This window comes from Lactuca sativa, chromosome 6 (assembly GCF_002870075.4).
Source record: "Lactuca sativa cultivar Salinas chromosome 6, Lsat_Salinas_v11, whole genome shotgun sequence".
NCBI classification, from domain to species: domain Eukaryota; kingdom Viridiplantae; phylum Streptophyta; class Magnoliopsida; order Asterales; family Asteraceae; genus Lactuca; species Lactuca sativa.
The window spans coordinates 38,582,200-38,600,325 of NC_056628.2; the positions used below are offsets into that span (position 1 = coordinate 38,582,200).

General features: G+C 38.5%; 1 protein-coding gene across 1 annotated transcript; it reads right to left on the reverse strand.

Annotated features, from left to right (window-relative positions):
- Positions 1–1,789: 1,789 nt before the first annotated feature.
- On the reverse strand, positions 1,790–3,505 carry LOC111894193 (UDP-glycosyltransferase 73C4). Its single transcript, XM_023890274.3, has one exon. It carries the CDS (start codon positions 3,469–3,471, stop codon positions 1,984–1,986), a length of 1,488 nt encoding a protein of 495 aa, XP_023746042.1. The 5' UTR covers positions 3,472–3,505; the 3' UTR covers positions 1,790–1,983.
- Positions 3,506–18,126: the final 14,621 nt, after the last annotated feature.

The window sequence follows — 18,126 nt, forward strand, 5'->3', positions numbered from 1 at the left end:
AATGACAATGAAAGCAAGCCAACACTAATATAACAAACAAAAGAATTACTAGACCAAATGAACAAAGCTCTTTGATCGTTAAACAATACCTCCAACTATTGACAGATCTAATGGCAAGAATTGAATAATTCTCGGATACAATATTGAATGAATAATAGATACATAAAAAGTATTTAGGGTTTTATTATGAAAGGAAAGGTAATTACAATACAAAAGAAATGACCACTACAAATAGTAAAAGCTATCAAGGGTTAACCTCGCTAAAAGGCTAAATAAATGCCCAACATAAAATACGCCGAATACTTTATTATGCTAACAATTTGTAATAATGATGCATACAAATTTAGGGGGCTTATGTTCACCATTTTATACAACAACAAAAACAAAACCGATGGAGTGAGGGAAAGGTAAGATGTATACAATTGTACCTCCACCCCAGGTTAGAAATTTCTTCCAAAGATGATGACCTTAGTCATGTCAAATGTACGCTTACAATGGTGAATAAAAAGTAAGGGGGACTAAAAAAGAAAATAGATAAAACTCATATAAGTTCAAAAGGAGAGATAAACAAGGAGGTAAACAGTATATAGAAAACACATACATATAAATAGGAACTAAGGCCCATACTATTCACTATTCGACTATCTTCATTGTAAGCATCCTCTCATTTTTATTAGATGCCATGTCCTTTGAAATGGTCAAGTCCTTCATGTATGACACAAATTACGATCAACTGTGACCATCTCCGCCCTTCTAATTGTAACCATCGGCAAAAAGCATGCACCATGCTACCCATTCCTAAATCTTATGAGAGATCTCATCAATAATTAAAGCAAAGCTGTATATGCTAAGAGTCGATCCCTGATTAAACAAGTAGCAAAATACTTCATATGGTAACAAAATGTAATAATGTATGATTTTAAAATAAATTGTTCGTTTAAATTGGAAGTAATTGATTAATTAAAATATTAAAAAAATATCAATATACGAACCCGATAAACCAGAAATTCACTGTTAAAATTGAAATGCAATTTGATCTACTCAAAAAATTATTGCGTCAATTTTTAATCGACGTACCTCAACAGATAAATTATTCCGTTCACTATGAATTTAAGTTTTGAATGAGATGAACCATGTTACAATTCACAATTTTTGTTCAAAAGAAATATAATATTTATATAAAAGATATATTTAACTTCAAATTTGTATGGGGTAGGCTAATGCACACTATTGCATCCATATAGCTACGCATTCCCACTCGGATATAACTGTTGATTTGTAGAGATTGATATGCTTCTGGATCTTATTGCCGCTACTGAGGATTGGTTTCTAGAAGTTGGTCTCCGGATAGCAGATGCATGAAGGCAGGTTCCAGGAGATGAGTTTTCACTAAGGGTGTTCCAAGGGACTCTCGGCAACTCATTCGTTGGCTTGACTCGTTTATTATTTTAGGTTCATTCTTCGCCCGATATATTGTACTTGTAAATCCTACATCTAAACCATTCCTAAATTAATAGAAATCTCTCTACTTCGTGACGTAGCACAGGTAAATGATTGTATTAATTAACCACATATATACTTGTATGTTCTTTATTTGCTTCACATATCTTCTTATTGTTAGTGTGGTTTGTTACCCTAACAATATCTCATTGGTGCCCTTTAGATTTTCCATTGTATCTTGGTTATTATTCAATGTAGTACATGATGTAATTGATATTATTTCCCATGAATGATCTCTCATTAATCAATGATAATATATACAAAATACATGGACTAAGGCCAATACAAATGGGCCGAGATATAGACTAACAATATGCTAAACAATAATAACAACAGTTAATAATAATAACACGCTAGCACACATGGAAAACATGTATGAAAACTTCATGGTCGGACTAAGATATGGATTTCCAAGGAAAAACATAAGCTAACAAGATAAGAATCATCAACGAAATCTTAATACGTACATCACTAGCAAAGCAACTATAACTTATCTGCCATGTCCTTATTTATGTGTAGCATGATATCTTCAATGAACAGTTTTATATTAACTTGAGACGATCCTTCCTCTTCTAACGCTTTTTCAGCCATCTCCCTAAAATATTTAGCTTTTTCTCTTCGCTCTTTTCCTTCAATACCTTCATCCATCACCATCTTCACAGCTTTACACACGTCCTCTCGTTTCACTTGCTTCCCAGCTGCATCTTCCTCAACTAATGGCATCACTGATTCAGCCCCAACACCCACACCAGTTCCCACTACTTCCACAACCAACTTCTCGTTAAAAAATTGCTCAGCAAATTGAGGCCACGTTATCATCGGTACACCTGCACAAATCCCTTCAATAGTCGAGTTCCACCCACAGTGAGTCAAGAAAGCTCCTAACGAGGGATGTGATAATATGAGAACTTGCGGGGCCCACCCACGGATCAAAACACCTCTTCCTTTCACTCTCGTTTCAAATCCATCTTCCACCAACCATTTCTCTATCTCTTCTGTTCGACTCCCTCCTTTCACCACTAAAATAAACGGGGATTCTGACTCTTCTAACCCTAGAGCCAGTTCTATAAACTGTGGTGGTGTGAGTCGCGTTAGGCTCCCTAAACATGCGTAAACCACACTCCCTGGTTCCTGAGAATCGAGCCAGGTGATGCACTCATGGCTCGTGATGATGGAATCATTACTTCCACGTTGAGCTTTATCTAAATCATTCTTGTTAGATTGTGAAAACGGCCCGATACACCAAACTTTTTGCTTCACTTTCCTGTATTCTTCGATATATGTTCTTTCCAACTCCTCAAAACTGTTTATAACTACCCCATATGCTCCTGTTTCTGCTGCTCTAATTTTCTCACGTACAGTTTTTATCACCTTTGCCTCTGCACTCTTGCCTGGATTGAATAACCCTGGAAGCTGAGATTTAGTCATGGTTATGTTATCTGGTAAACCCGGCAACAAAAACGGATCGAAATCCCCCACCTGTTCATGAACCTTGGAAACACAGAGATTATGAGTAGCTAACTGAGTGAAACAACTCATTCCATCGAAAATAACCCATCTGCTGAGGCTGGGAATTGGAACATCTGCTGTCCAAGTTAAATGTTTATCAGAAATCATACAACTTGGTGTCGGTTTAAGATCGTTAAACACTTTTTCAAGTGGTTCTTGGAGTTTAGCAGTTGCGTCAAAGAAGTTCTTGGTCAACTTGAATGATGGTAAATCGTCTACGTTTTCACATCCTTCTGGTAATCCGTATTCTGAGGCTGGGAATTGGAGTTGGAGGATTCGGATGGGGTGGCCTGAGGCCACTGCGCGGTGGAGGACTGCCCCAAACCTGGCGGCGTTACGGGGTGTGATGACGATGGTGACGGTGGCCGATTGTTGTGCTATGAGTTTGGCCATGTCCACCATTGGAATGAGGTGACCTGGGCACATTAGAGGTATCATAAGAACATGAACTTTGGAAGCCATTTCAGTGTATGAACTATGATCGAAGTATGATTTTTTTTTTGGGGACTATATATTATGGTCTTATTTGGATGTTATATACGATTTTAAAAACTTTAACTCCTTTTCTGCGTTTAACTTCCAACAGTTTTTGAGTGTTTTGAAGTGTTTAAACTATTTGGCTGGGATTTGGCTTCTTCTCTAAAGCTGAAAAGGGTAATTCTTAAACAGGGTACATGGTTTGTTCCATTACTTACAACTTCTAATTATATAATTCATAACTTCATTTGGGTTTACCTACATATTGTAAGTAATTATGAATTATAACTTCTAATTATATAATTCATAATTTCATTTGGCTTCCATTACTTCATAATTTCATTTACCTACATTAGTGATGATGTAAATGTTTTAAGATGTTCCATTACTTACAAATTCTAATTAAAGTGTCTATTCTATGTTTCCTTTTTAACATCTTAAAACATATGACCTAATTAATTAAAGAGGATAACAGTTTCGACTCTACAAAATTTAATGGATTATTATATTATATTATTCATGTAGCTTTATCTTTTTCCGTTCAATTCAATAAATTCTATAAAAATTCAATGGATCATTTTTACAATATTTAAAAGGTTTGTTTTATTGACCAGTTTATAGTTATTGAACTTGTAGTTATAAAACTTCATGTCTATCTATTGAATGTCATTATAATATCCTTTATGGTTAAATGTCAGTTAATTGAATATCAACTAGATTTCAGTCATTAACACTTTAATTATGTCATCTATATGTTTTAAAATGTAGTTATAAAAAGGAAACACAGCAATTAAAAAGGAATCACATCGTATTCAGTCATTCGATTAAATTTTGTAGTGATCACAAATACTACAATCCATCTTGTGGTTACCAAAACAAAAGATATAAACAAACGAATGACATAGACGGACAATCACACCTTTCTACTTGGCATCTTGGCCGGCTTTCATTTCTGTCTTTCTAACAATCGTTTTATAATATACACAATTGGAATTTTCATATTAGACAGAAGTTAGAGTAAACTTAGTGGTAAACAAAGTTGCCTCGTTCATATTTTACTTAGAAATAAACTAATTAAACTAAGTTTATTTTGTTCTTTTGCAATTTTGTAAGCACGTACATACATGCTTATCTAAACACTTACATCATCACTAATTAATCTAATTAATTAAAACATCATTGAACCGTTGATGGGAAAGAGGATGAAAATATATATATATATATATATATATATATATATATATATATATATATAGAGAGAGAGAGAGAGAGAGAGAGAGAGAGCTAGGTTCAAATGTGTATTGACATCTATTGTGTGGACGTGTGGATAATGCTATTTTGTGAGAATGACAAAGAGAAATATGGTCTATATATATATATATATATATATATATATATATATATATATATATATATATATATATAGAGAGAGAGAGATAGAGAGAGAGAGAGAGAGAGAGAGCTAGGTTCAAATGTGTATTGACATCTATTGTGTGGACGAGTGGATAATGCTATTTTGTGAGAATGATAAAGAAAAATATGGTCTTTGATAATATCAATACGTTCAATCTTATATAATTATTATAATTATTAATCATTGTCAATAATCAAATCGTTTTTAAGGTTATTATACATTTTTTTTAATTATTCTCATTTTGTCAGAATGTTATTAGGATGTTTATTGAGTCGTATTCTGTAATAATTATAATAAATAAAAAATGATGCATGAGAACAAAAATGTATTAGAATTGGTGATAATCCATTAAAATAACAGTAGTTCTGTGAGATTGAACATATTCACATTACAAAACAACATATTCTCTTAATAATTTTCATAAAATAGCATTATCCACAAGTTAATACAATAGTTGTCCATCCACATTATAACCTAGCCGTATATACATATATATATATATATATATATATATATATATATATATATATATATATATATATATATATATATATATATATGATGCGTTCAATCGAGAACATTTCTTATTGTGAGCACATTTGAGAACAAATTTGGACCACATAATTTTTTAATTAAAACTATTAAATAATATTCATAAAAATCAATGAATTGTTACAAACAATTAAAAAACTCACTAACCAAAACCACTCACTACCCATCACCACTACCTACCACCAACCACTACCTCCACCACCACCCGCTACCACCACCAACCACCACACCCACCACCACCACCACTCATCACTACCGACCACCAACACTCATCACCACCACCCGTTACCACCACCCCCGCCCATCACCCACCAAAACCACCATTCGTCACAACCATCACCACCTACCTCCCCCACCATCACCACCACCACCACCACCCACCTCAATCACCCATCACCACCATCCTCCACCACCACCTATCACCACCCACCAAAACAACCACCCGCCACGACTAGCACTCGTCACCACAATCAACACACGCTAACACCGCCTCCACCCATCATCCACCAAAACCACCACCCGCCACTACCATCAACACCTACCTCCACCACCTATCACCACAACCCGACACCACCACCCTCCACCACCAACCACCACCACCCATCACCACCATCTCCATCTACCACCCGCCACAACCAACACTCGCCACCACCATCACCACCCACCACTATCACTACCCACCACCTATCACCACCCAACCACCACTACCTCAATCACTTATCACCACCACCCGCCACTACCACCAACCACCACACTCATCACCACCACCCACCTCCACCACCACCCGCTACCACCACCCCCAACCATCACCCACAAAAACCACCACCCACCACCGTCATTTCAACCTACCTCCACCACCCATCACCACCTTCCCTACCCACCTCAATCACCCATCACCACCAACCACCACCATCCACCACCACCTATCACCATCACCACCTATCCCCACCCACCATCACCACCATTCGTCACAATGACCTCTACCCAACACCCAACAAAACCAACACCCGCCACCACCATCACCACCCACCACCTATCACCACCACCCACCACCACCATCCATCACCACAGACCACCACCACCCATCACCACATATCGTGACCACCACATGGCCCCATCACCCCCACCCACCTACACCACCCATCACTACCACTCACCCACAACCCATCATTATGACCACCACCTGTCATTACCATAAAACTCCACTTACCACTCATCACCACCACCCACCACCTATCACCACCACCCACATCCACCACCCATCACCACCACTCATCTCCACCACCTCCCACCACCACCACCCATCACCACCTCCCACCACCACCGCCCGAAATTACAACCAACCACCACCCACCACCTATCAACACCACCTATCTCCACCACTCCCACAACAACCACCCACCACCACCACCCCCCACAATCACCAACCATCACCACTGACCACCACCACCTATCACTACCACCCACCACCATCACCTCTACCTACCACCTACCAAAACCACTGACCACTGACAACCACCCTCACCACCACCCACCTTCACCACCCATCACAACCACCCGCCACCACCACCCTACCCATCACCCACCAAAACCACCATGCACCATCACCATTGTCACCACCAACCGCCACCCACCCACCCACCACCACCACCTATCACCTTCATCTGTCTCCACCACCCATCACCACCACTCGCCACCGCCACCTACTACCCACTATAATCACCACCCTACATGTCACCCCCACCACCATTCACCACCACCACCACCACCACCTACCACCACCAAACATCACTACACACCCCCACCACCCATCTCCACCACTTATGATTATGAGTGTATAGTCACATGTGATTATATGTATTTAATCACATATGGTTAATATGGATAATATTCTTTCTTGTCTATATAAATCATGTGATTAGATTAATTTAAGCACATATGTCATTATTGCGTTCTCGATTCAATAATTAGTTTTTGTCAACTTTAATCATATGTGATTAGATACGTATAATCACATGTGATTATATGTATCCAATCACATATGATTTATGTGAACAACATTCATTTTTGATTTTTTCTTTCAATAATTTTTCTCATATATTTAATCACATGTGATTATAAGTATTTAATCACTTATGATTAATGTGGACATAAATTTGTTTTAATGTTCTTGATTCAATAGTTGTTCTCGTGTAATAATTACATGTGATTATATATATTTCATCACCTATGATTTATTGAATCAAGAACGTGAAAACATATATTTTTCACATAAATCATATGTGATTAAATACACGAGACCAACTATTGAATTAAAAACACAAAAATGAATATTGTCTACAAAAATCATATGTGATTAAATACATATAATCACATGTGATTATATGTACCTAATTACATATGATTTATATGGACAAGATTCATTATTTCTTTCTTAATTCAATAGTTGTACTCATGTACTTAGTCACATGTGATTATATGTATCAAATCACATATGATTTATATTGATAATATTCATGTGATTATATGTATCAAATCACATATGATTTATATTGATAATATTCGTTTTCGCATTTTTCATTCAATATTTTTTCTTATGTATTTAATCATATGTGATTGTATATATTTAATCACATATGATTAATGTGGAAAAAGAAAAATTATTGAATAAAAAACGCGAAAATGAATCTTGTGTATAAAATCATATGTGACTAAATGTACAAGAATAACTATTGAACGAGAATGTGAAAATGAATATTGTCCATATAAATCATATCTTAATAGATACGTATAATCTCATGTAATTAAATTTACAATAACAACAACTGAATCTAGAACACGAAAAAGAATATTTTCCACATAAATTCTATGTGATTAGATACATATAATCACATGTGATGATATGCGTTTAATCACATATGATATATGTGGACAATATTTATCTATGTGTTCTCAATTCAATAGTTGTTCTCATGTATAAAATCATATGTGATTATATGTATCTAATCACATCAAATTTATGTAGACATCATTATTTTTTGTCCATATAAATCATATATGATTAGATACATATAATCACATGTGATTATATGTATTTAATCACATATTATTACAGTTGACAAAGAACAATTATTGAATCAAGCATATGACAATGAATCTTATCCACATAAATCATATATGATTGGATACATATAATCACATGTGATTATATGTATTTAATCAGCTATGATTTATGTAGACAATATTTATTTTTACGGTTTCGGTTGAATAATTGCTCTTGTGTATTTAATCACATGTGATTATATATATATAATCACATATGATTTGAGGTGGACAAGATTCATTTTTACCTTCTCGATTCAATACTTGTGCTCATGTACTTAATAACATGCAATTATATATATAATCACATGTGATAAAATACACGAGAATAACTATTGAATCAAAAAAGCAAAAATGAATTGTGTCCACATAAATCATATGTGATTATATTTATATAATCACACATGATTAGATTTATTTAATCATATATGATTAATTTGGATAAAGATTTGTTTTCATGTTCTTTGGTCAATATTTGTTATCATGTATATAATCACATATTATTGTATGTATCTAATCATATATGGTTTATACAGACAGTATTCGTTTTTAACCAAATAAAATCATATGTGATTAGAAACATATAATCACATTTGATTTAATTTATTTAATCACATATGATTAAAGTGAAAAAAAAAACAATTATTAAATCGAGAACGCGAAAATGAATCTTAGCCATATAAATCATATGTGATTAGATACACATAATCACATGTTATTATATGTATGGAATCACATATGATTTATGTGGACAATATTCATTTTCGTGTTCTTGATTCAATAGTTGTTCTTGTGTATTTAATCACATGTGGTTATACATATCTCATCACATATGATTTATGTGAATATGATTCAAATTCACGTTCTCAATTCAATATTTGTTATCAAGTATTTAATCATATGTCATTTTATATATTTAATCATATACTATACAATTAATAGGGATAAAGAACAACTATGGATTCGAAAACACAAAAATAAATCTTGTGCATATAAGTCATATGTGATTAGATCATATAATCACATGTGATTTAATACACGAGAACAACTAACGAATTTGGAACATGGAAATGAATATTGTTTCCTTGTCTCACTAGAGAACAAACTACATTCTGCCTTTCCTTGTTCGCTCTACCGAATTAGGGTATCCATGAACAATAACATAAAACAAGTAATGCTTACATAATATGAGAGTTATTATAACTCACCTCCTTGAACCTGTAAATTAGCTAGCATGAGATAAATGAATCCTTTCCTTTCCAAGAACCTACACATCAATTATAACATTATTTAGCTTATGCTTTTTTGTATTACTCTTATAAAACTTATGCACATATTTCCTTATTTTCTCTTTGAATGTAGTGCTATGTTTGGGATATGTTTTCTTACCTTTCAAACCATTATTAAATTTTGATAAAATAACGTTGTTAAAGTTCCCCCTTTTATCTTTTCAGTAATATAAAGATCTCATTTTATATTAAATTTACAAATTAGTAACTTTACATTGTCACTTTCTAGACCACTCAATACTCTTGGAATAAATTGTACCAATATACTACGAATTACATCATACCCTTTATATGTGGGAAACTATATATCCATATCTAACAAAAGGGTTTGGAATTTTTGAAATTTGGAGTTTTGATGAATTTATTATGATTTTTTGAAGACAATGCATGAAATCTATAACAACATGGACCAATCTGAGAAGATTGCCAATTTTACCCCTTAAGGATTTGGAATATAGAAATGTGATTCAAAGTTTAAAGAAACTTGACACACTAATATTTCAAGAAAATTAAGTCTCATGATTTTTAGGTATTCTTATTGACCGGCATGAATTTTAGAAGTTGGAGGACAGATTTGGGAAAATTGATCATAATAGCTTTTAAATCACTTTTGGTGTTCTATTAACGACTTAATGGTTAAGCCCAATACGCGTCTCTGTTCAGATATGTAGTCTTTAAGTGCTTGCAAATAAGCTAAATTGACATTATGTGTTGAAATATCAAGATTCATACCTACAGTCAGTATTATACTTGTATTGTTGGAAGTGGTTGTACATGGAAATGCATTTGCAACAAGTTCAATATGTGTAATATTATAAGTATTGTTGCAAGAAGTTAAAGTAAAGTTAGTTTGACATAGGGAATCGACTCTCCCAAAGCATCCAAAACCTGTAAACTATTAACAGCTTGATTTCCACCATATCATAATTAATTTAAAAGTTGTTAGAAATCATAGGATTACCTTTGACTAAACAAGACAGATATTGTAGATGAATAAGGCACCACTACTTTGGTGGAATTCTTTTTAAATAAAAAGGTCGTAGAGATCAGATATCACTTTGTCAGCATGTACACTAGGTGATGTCAGAGGCTTTGATTTAGGCAATACTGCTCTTTCAAGCATTTAGTCAAACACCTGGTGTGCAAGGCTCATTTCCCCCTTTTCCTATCATATTTAGAGTACCATAGCTGACCAAATAACTTCACAATATTAGTAGGTAAGAATCATTTGGCCCAATGCATTTTCCACTCTGGATATATTAAACCCAAAACATGCAAAATGCATTTAGTTTGAGCTTCGACAGGTAAACCATGTACCAAAGGAGAGTATGAGAAGAGACCACCAATGAACTGATTTCTAGTTGCAATAGCTAAGATTAAGCATCACATTTGTAGATCGGTGGCATGATTTCCAACTTCTAATACTTAAAAAATTGCTCAAGATCAAAACTAACATAAGCATATAGAGAAGTTATGATGCATCTTAATAATTTTATGAGCGCCTTTCTGAAAGAAAATTTTTTTATGATGCATTGAGAAACCAAACAGATCCAGAAAGAATGAAGAAGCAGTTGTTCGATGATTCTGGTGTCGTAATGGTGATTCCAGCAACGTTATGTGGTTCCGGCGTCATTACAATGGTTACAGTGGAGGTCCATTGATGGTGATGGTGGCTGAGATTACCTCAAGAGATATGTAGAGGGAGAAGGAGAAGAGAGATATGTAGAGAGATAAATGTAGAGAGAGAAACAGGGGAGATGTAACACTCATAAAATTTACGCCAATTTAAAACATTTTAATCCATTCAAAAACCATTAAGTTATTACAACTTGTTTTCAAAATAGTTTAAACATCAAAGTATCCCCAAAACCAAATCACAAAATCATGAAATATGAGGAGCGATATGATCACACCTTTGCCTTGCCACGATCTCCTGATGTACCTGAAACAATAAACTAAAACTGTAAGCCCGAAAGCTTAGTGAGTTCCCCCAAAATACCAACCTCATAATACCATAACCATATCATATATCAAATACAGAACAACCATGCATATCGAGTCTATAATGTGACTGGAGCGCCCTCACCGGGCCTTCAGTCTATCTGGCCCACTCTCCGAGCCTCAGCACGTCTGGACTGCCCTCTCGGGCCTTCAGCCTATCCGGAATGCTCGCAGGCCTTCAGCCTAACTATGTACCTTTCCGGGTCTGCAGTCTATCCGATCTGCCATGGGTATGTCGGCTTACAGCACGAAGCAGGACCCGCCTCAACCCAACCCCCATACCAACAATCATGTGCACATAAACAGATAATCACATAACAATCCACATATAAACAAACCGATCTAGCAAATCATATAGCATAACGACATCCTAACCAAGATATTGACCTAACCAGGTCACTAAACATAGCATCATCCTATATACCAGGATACCGACCTAAACCAGGTCACTAAACATAGCATCATCCTATATACCAGGAGACAGACGTAAACCAGGTCACCAACATATCAAGCCAATACCAGCAACATGAGAAAGGGTCAGCCTTGGTGCCTTAGACCCTATTGATATAGTGAGGATAACTCACTTAGCAACTATCGAATTGTACCAAGAAATTACTCTCCCGAAGCACTGCATGAGACTCCAACACCTATAACCATCAAAGGTCCATTGACAAAAATATCCGAATTACCAAAATGCCCCTCAGAAGTCAAACTTAGTCAACCTCGGTCAAGGTCACGATCAATGGTCAAGGTCAACTGTCCATGTTGACGTCAACTCGCCGACCCTCAGCTACTCGTCGAGTTCTTAATGTCAGTGGCTGCCACTCCTTGGCCAACTCACCGAGTTTTCCCCTTTACCACTCATTGTGTTCTTACGTGACTATAGGATGGGAAACCCCAGCCGACTCGCTGAGCCACTCACCCGACTCGCCGAGCTCATGGCAATCTTCATCGAACTCGTCAAGTTGTTCATACCACTCGTCGAGTTCATGTCCATCTTCATATGACTCTCCGAGTCGACCATGCAACTCACCGAGTCCCTTTAGTCCTTTATCCATACAGAGGCTTTTTAAGGCATGCCAAGGCTCCAAATTGTAGATCCAACTTCCCAATACATGTTTATCACGTAAAGGTTCAAGCTTTACGTGCATGTAAGGCTCTAGAGGCTCTAAATGACAAACCCAAGCTTTTCATGGGGCTAAACTCCTTAAGAAGGGTTCATTCTATGCAGAGGCTCAAACTTTATGAACTTGCAACCCAAGAATGGTCCAGATCTGAAGTTGCAACCTCAGATCTAGCTTATTCACCAAGATATAGCTCCATAATCAATGTAAAAACCATAAATTTACTCAAGAGAGATCTAGAAGGAAAATAGAGTTAGGATCATGAATTGATACCTCAAAATGAAGCTAGAAGAGGCAAGTTTATAGATCCACACCAGTTTCTTGCTGCTAGCTTCTTGATCTTCAAGCCAACTTCACTTTCCAAAGCTCAAACACACTCAAATGAAGTTCTCACACCAAACTAGGGTTTTCTGGCTCTCAAGGGGTTGCAAGGGAGGTTAAGGGGGTCTTATGATCCTTTAAATAGGATGAAAAACCCCGAAAATTAAGGTTTCATCCTCCAGCTCCTACTCGTCAAGTCCCCTGTTGGACTAGGCGAGTAGGTCACTGAAACTCGTGGACCAACCCGCTGCTACTCGGCGAGTCAGGCAACCAACTTGTTGAGTAGCCCTGAACTCATGGTAATTTATACCCATAAATTGATCCTTGGAAAATCTGGGCGTCACAATTCTCCCCCACTTGAACTAGACTTCGTCCTCGAAGTCTGCTACGGTGAACATCCTCGGATAGTGCTCCCGCATCTCTACCCCCAGCTCCCGCGTCTATTCAGACTGTCAATGGCGCTTCCACCGTACGTTTACTAAAGGTACCTCCTCGTTCCACAAAACCTTTATCTCTTCCTTCCGGTATGGCCACATGCCTCTCAACAGATTCCAAGCATTCACCGATCTGAACATCAATCAACGACACTATTGCCTCCTATTCCATGATGCACTTTGGCAACTACGAAACGTGAAAGATGATGTAAATCCCAATCGAACCTTTCCTTGATATCCACCCCTCCTGCCACTTTGCCATCTTGACAATGACCTGATGAGCTATCGTATAAAAAATCCTTCCTTTCCTCCTCCTGAGGCGAACCCCTTGCGGACAAGACACCGGTCCCACAATATCATAAAATCATTCTACTAGAACAAAATAACTCATGCCTGGCCCGTTCAGCCTCGGGCTGGAATACCAAACATGCCTATGACACATTTAAACATCCTTAGGATGGAATAACATCGCATCCTTCACACCAATCCCAAACCATACCTGATTTCATCCTTTCATACTATAAAACGATATTTTCCAGACGAAGCCGAAATCCCTCTGGTCTCAACTTGTCTGTCCACCACCCGAAACGCCGCACACCTCACCGATTACTGAACCCAAAGGTCCACACATCAGTAGAACATGTGCTACTTGTTGCTAACATCATGAGTGCTACCTGCCCCAAGGCAGCCTTACTTCCTACCACGCCCTTGAGCTTTCGTGCCTACGAATTACAGTCGCCCTGCACCGGGTATCTTGGCCTACTGCATAGAGTAGGACCACCTCCACCGTACCCACATGAAATGTGTTGCCATGAATAACCAGAGAAGATCTAATCTGAACGCGCTCCCATAAAGTAAGTAACCAACAAAATTTCTATGCCCACAACCTATGACTGGAATGCTCCCGATAACCTGTCAACACGGCTGTTGTCCCAATGCTTCATCCTGGAGATCCTCACTTCCTCCATTTTCCCAAGGAGCCTAATCATTTGAACAAATTATTGAATGCTACGTGCCTCCCACAGTCTCACAACACTCCCCACACTAACTAACCGTTAGATCTAACAGATCACATACAGAATCTTCAGCATGGCTGGACCGTCTCACCGTACCTTCAGCCTATCTGGACCACCCTCAAAACCTTCAGAATGTCTGGACCACCTCTTTGGGCCTTCAGCCTGTCTGGACCGTTCTTAGAGCCTTCGGCCTGACTGATACGCCCCGCTGACTTTCAGTCTATCCGGACCGCGCTAAGTCTGTTGTGCAAAAACGTGGACCCATTCCAGTGCTTTCTCCCATACAGCCGATTCTCACCCACTTGGGGTTTCGAACTCCCGATCCCTCCTGTAGACTATAAAGCCAGTCTAAACCTCGGCCTCATTCCAATTGTTTACCCTCTTGAAAACCTGTGGTCTGATCCCTGACTCGTGTATCTACCACGTACGCAAAATTCCTGCATATGCATGTTGGGGTACTGCCTGACCGTGGTAGTTAATCGAATCCCTCGATGATTGATGCTCCATCTGAGAATTTCCAATTCTCCCCCACTTGGGACACTAGCTACTACATGCTAATGGAGAGAACGACACAGCTTATTCGTCCGTACTGGATATTATCATCCTTATCTATGGATCGATTAACCCTAGAGTGCACAACCTCCACAAAACAAACTTTCCATCATGATGCAAATGAACTTCAGAAAAACCCACATCTCATCTGAATACTTCTGTATCTTCGATTCACGACTACTAGCCTTGGAACAGAGTTCCTAACCTACAATTACCAACACCCTTGGATACTAACTGCCTACATCCCCTCGAAACTAATTTCCTCATCTCTCATATGTTGCTATGACATATGCATAAAGGGATGGAAGGGAATTCACAATATCATCATAATCGATAAGATAAAAGATAGAAACACACTAGCAGCCGCATTTGGTGCTATCCTGGTCTCCACTGCTGTAAGTTGGAAGGCACGTCCCTGATCCCTCGGAGGCTCTGCTCCACCCTGACCACTGCCAGTAATCCTAAATGTAGTCGGCGCTGGAGTCTGCACCGGTCTTGCAGCCAACTGAGGACAGTTGGTCCTCACGTGACCAACCTGATGGCAATGATAACAAATCATCATGTCCTGCACCGGGGCCAACTGGTGACAATCCGTCGCATAGTGCCCCTCCTTCCCACACTTGCGACACGTTCCGCCGGAATTACAAACTCTGGCATGACCCCTCCCACACTTCTCACAAGAGTGGCCACTCTGCCCTCCAACCCTAGAATCCACGGTCTTAGACCGTTATGGTGCCGGCTGCGACTGCACCGGTGCCTGCCTTTGCTCTCGCAACAGCAACTCAATCTCAAGCTCACGTCGCCTGGCAGCCTCCTGCAACTCCAGCAAGGTATCACATCTCTGCGTGTATACGAATTGTCTGATATCTGTCTTGAGCATACTCAGGTATCGGGTTATCTGAGCCTGCTCCGAAGCAAACTCGGGGCAAAACATCGTCCCCTCAGTAAACATGCGAGTGATCTCTGTGACCGACTCTAAATCCTAGCGCAGATCCAAGAACTCCTGCGTTAGCCTCTCCCTCTCAACTCGCGGGACGTAACGGGTACAAAACATATCCTGAAATCGATCCCAAGTAACCGCAGCACGCTGCTCATCCGAATATGATCCAGTAATCAACCGCCACCAATCCTTTACTCTGGACCTTAGCAGGTTCAGAGCACATCTGACCTTCTGGTCAGCAGGACAAGAACATGTGAAGAAACATCCCTCCACGTCAGATAGCCATCTCATGGCCACGATCTGATCCTTGGTACCATCAAATGTCGGGGGCTTCGTATTATCGAAGTCCCGATACTGAAAAGCTTGACCAGCTCCCACCCCTGCCACAGATACAGCTGTTGTGGCTACCATGACAGCCGCCTCAGTAAGGGCTGCATAATGATCATCGAAATACTACATCATAACGGTCTTGATAGACCCAAAGATCTTTGGCAACTGAGCCCGGAACATAGCTGCAACCTCATCATGCATGATATCCCAGATTCTGTCATTTATCTTATCTGGCCGATAGTGTCAGGCGTTATTGGTGCCTCCTGTCCGCCCTCTCCTGATCCTGACCCGGACCCAGTCACGAATCGTCGCGTAACCACCATGCTGAAAACATACCGAAAACATCAGATACTCCTCATAACAATCCGGGAACCAACAACCAACCAAAAACCGAGGGGTTGTGATTTCCTTGCTATGCGTATAGGTCCTGTGCTTTAAGTAGTACGGGCCCATACTACCTTCCACAACTACCTATATTTGTCTCAAGTATCACCACAACACCCTAACCATATAAAAGACACTGTGAGCACTCATTCCTCACTCCTAGAGGAATACTATATATCACACACACACACATATATATATATATATATATATATATATATATATATATATATATCTGGCCTCCCGACCACTCACTACCCACCCATCCATGAACTTCCACCAACCCTACAGCACTAGTGTATGCTAGCCATACATAACATTGGACCCTATCTATCGAATATCCAATCCTACCCTAAGCCCTTATCAATAATAATAGAACATAAGCCTGGATCAAACATTTTCATGGCTATATGATCTTGATTATATACAGCTGTGATGCATACACAAGTAACTACAGTAATGATGTCAATTTCATATTTGGGAGACCCTAGGCTAGCAGGCATCATGTAATCAGACAATTCTATCATGCAATTCCTGAAGATCCCTAGCCTAGTACTAGCATGCTTATCTAACATATCACATAATCAAATAACTTGTATGGTATTTTGGGGTCTACTTACTGGCTTCAGTTGATCGTACACTTTGCATCCTCCTTTACTTACTTTGAAAACCATTTTCAAATCATTTTAAAAATCTTTTTCCTTGATTTGAGACTGGATTCACGAGTCTTCCTCCCATTCACTCAAACCAAGGCTCTGATACCAACTTGTAACACTCATAAAATTTACGCCAATTTAAAACATTTTAATCCATTAAAAAACCATTAAGTTATTACAACTTGTTTTCAAAATAGTTTAAACATCAGAGTATCCCCAGAACCAAATCAAAAAATCATGAAATATGAGGAGCAATACGATCACGCCTTTGCCTTGCCATGATCTCCTAATGTACCTAAAACAATAAACTGAAACTGTAAGCCCGAAAGCTTAGTGAGTTCCCCCAAAATACCAACCTCATAATACCATAACCATATCATATATCAAATACAGAACAGCCATGCATATCGAGTCTACAGTATGATTGGACCGCCCTCACCAGGTCTTAAGTCTATCTGGTCCACTCTCCGAGCCTCAGCACGTCTGGCCCGCCCACTCGGGCCTTCAACTTATCCGGACCGCTCG